Below are 1536 nucleotides of genomic sequence, written 5' to 3' on the forward strand. Positions count from 1 at the left end.
ATATATATTCCGATAGATAGATAGATAGATAGATAGATAGATAGATAGATAGATACGTTATTTTTGAGTTAACAAGGCTACCGCTGGTTTCATGCAGAGAATTCTCAGCAATTATCAGATTTGTCACATAGAGCGTAGTTACTCGTCTCCATCTTGCATGCGAATATAACGAAGCTACATGATGTTATTCCAATATCCCGCACAGTCTCGTGTAAGTTTGCTGCATTTTCATCCAAGACGGAGACGAGCTCTAACGTCCCATATGTCAGTCCTGATAGTTGCTGACAATTCCAGCCATGAAATCAATGGTAGCCTTGTTAAACCACAAATAAAGAATATTTATCCACCAATGCGGCGTTGAACACTCGTTCTCACTGTTCAACACTACCGTATATATATAGAGAGATAGAGATAGATAGATAGATAGATAGATAGATAGATAGATAGATAGATAGATAGATAGATAGATAGATAGATAGACATCTGTGTTCGTAACATGATATTTATATATTTATTCATTTATTTGTTCAGGAACAAATTATTACTGTGAGTATGAAAGTTTCACTGGCGGAGCGTCAGCAAAGAGCGTCGAGTCGGCTGGAGGCAATCAATGCAATGAATAAACTGGATGACATCATCGAAAGGAGAGTGTCAGAGTTAAGTGTTGCCAATTCCGATGGATCCTATGAAGTGCTGCCAGCTACGACGATTAACATTTCGAAAGAAGGAACTTACGAAAACGTTTCGTCTTCTCGACGAAATTCTCTCGATTCAGACGACGAGAACAATTATAACACGGTGCACTCTACATATTCCACGACCACCATAGTTCCGTATGAGTTGCAACCGGAACACGACAACCCATCGTTCGTTCCCGACTACGAGGTGGACGACAACGTTGCGGATTTGGACGGTAATAAACGTGGCGTGGGTGATGGCAACGATAATTCTGATGACGATGATTATAATGACGGTGGGACTTTCGGAAACCTACGATCATCGCCGACTATTTCTAGGAAGCCGAAGAAGAAGAAATCTGTTAGTATCAACGAAGCGTCTGATGAAAATAATCCTGAAACTACTTCTGTTACTACTGAGAATATTAACACTGGCAACACTATTACAACACACGACACCTTAGCAAATAACATTAATACTAATACAACGGAGACTGATGGTGACGCCATCAATATGATGCCGATGGGCAAGAAGCGACGCTTCAGCGGTGTTGCTGAAAAAGACATTGAAACAATGGGCTCCGGTGTTGCACCTCATAAAGTCCACTTTGATATTTCGGCCGACCAAAGACGGAGACCATCAACAGCCGAGAGGTTGGTGCTGGAATTCAGAAGGCTCAGTCGACGACTAAGTGTCCCTGAATTTGTTTTCAGAAATATTTTCGGAAAGTGAGTAATTCTTGTTTCTCTTTAAAAATTGCTGCTGCTGCTGCTGCTGCTGCACTGCTACTGTTGATCTTCTTGTCAATCTCTTCCTCTTCTTTTCTTTTCCTCTTTCTCATTTCTTCTTCTTCTGCTT

General features: G+C 41.0%; 1 protein-coding gene across 1 annotated transcript in view; it reads left to right on the forward strand.

Annotated features, from left to right (window-relative positions):
- LOC106872022 (uncharacterized) overlaps positions 1–1536 on the forward strand; it is a 23113-nt gene that overhangs the window by 7745 nt on the left and 13832 nt on the right. The window contains exon 4 of the mRNA XM_052967693.1: positions 532–1406. Within this exon, the coding sequence (XP_052823653.1) occupies positions 532–1406 (875 nt within the window). The remainder of the gene's footprint in view (positions 1–531; positions 1407–1536) is intronic.

Source organism: Octopus bimaculoides, chromosome 4 (genome assembly GCF_001194135.2).
Source record: "Octopus bimaculoides isolate UCB-OBI-ISO-001 chromosome 4, ASM119413v2, whole genome shotgun sequence".
NCBI lineage: Eukaryota > Metazoa > Mollusca > Cephalopoda > Octopoda > Octopodidae > Octopus > Octopus bimaculoides.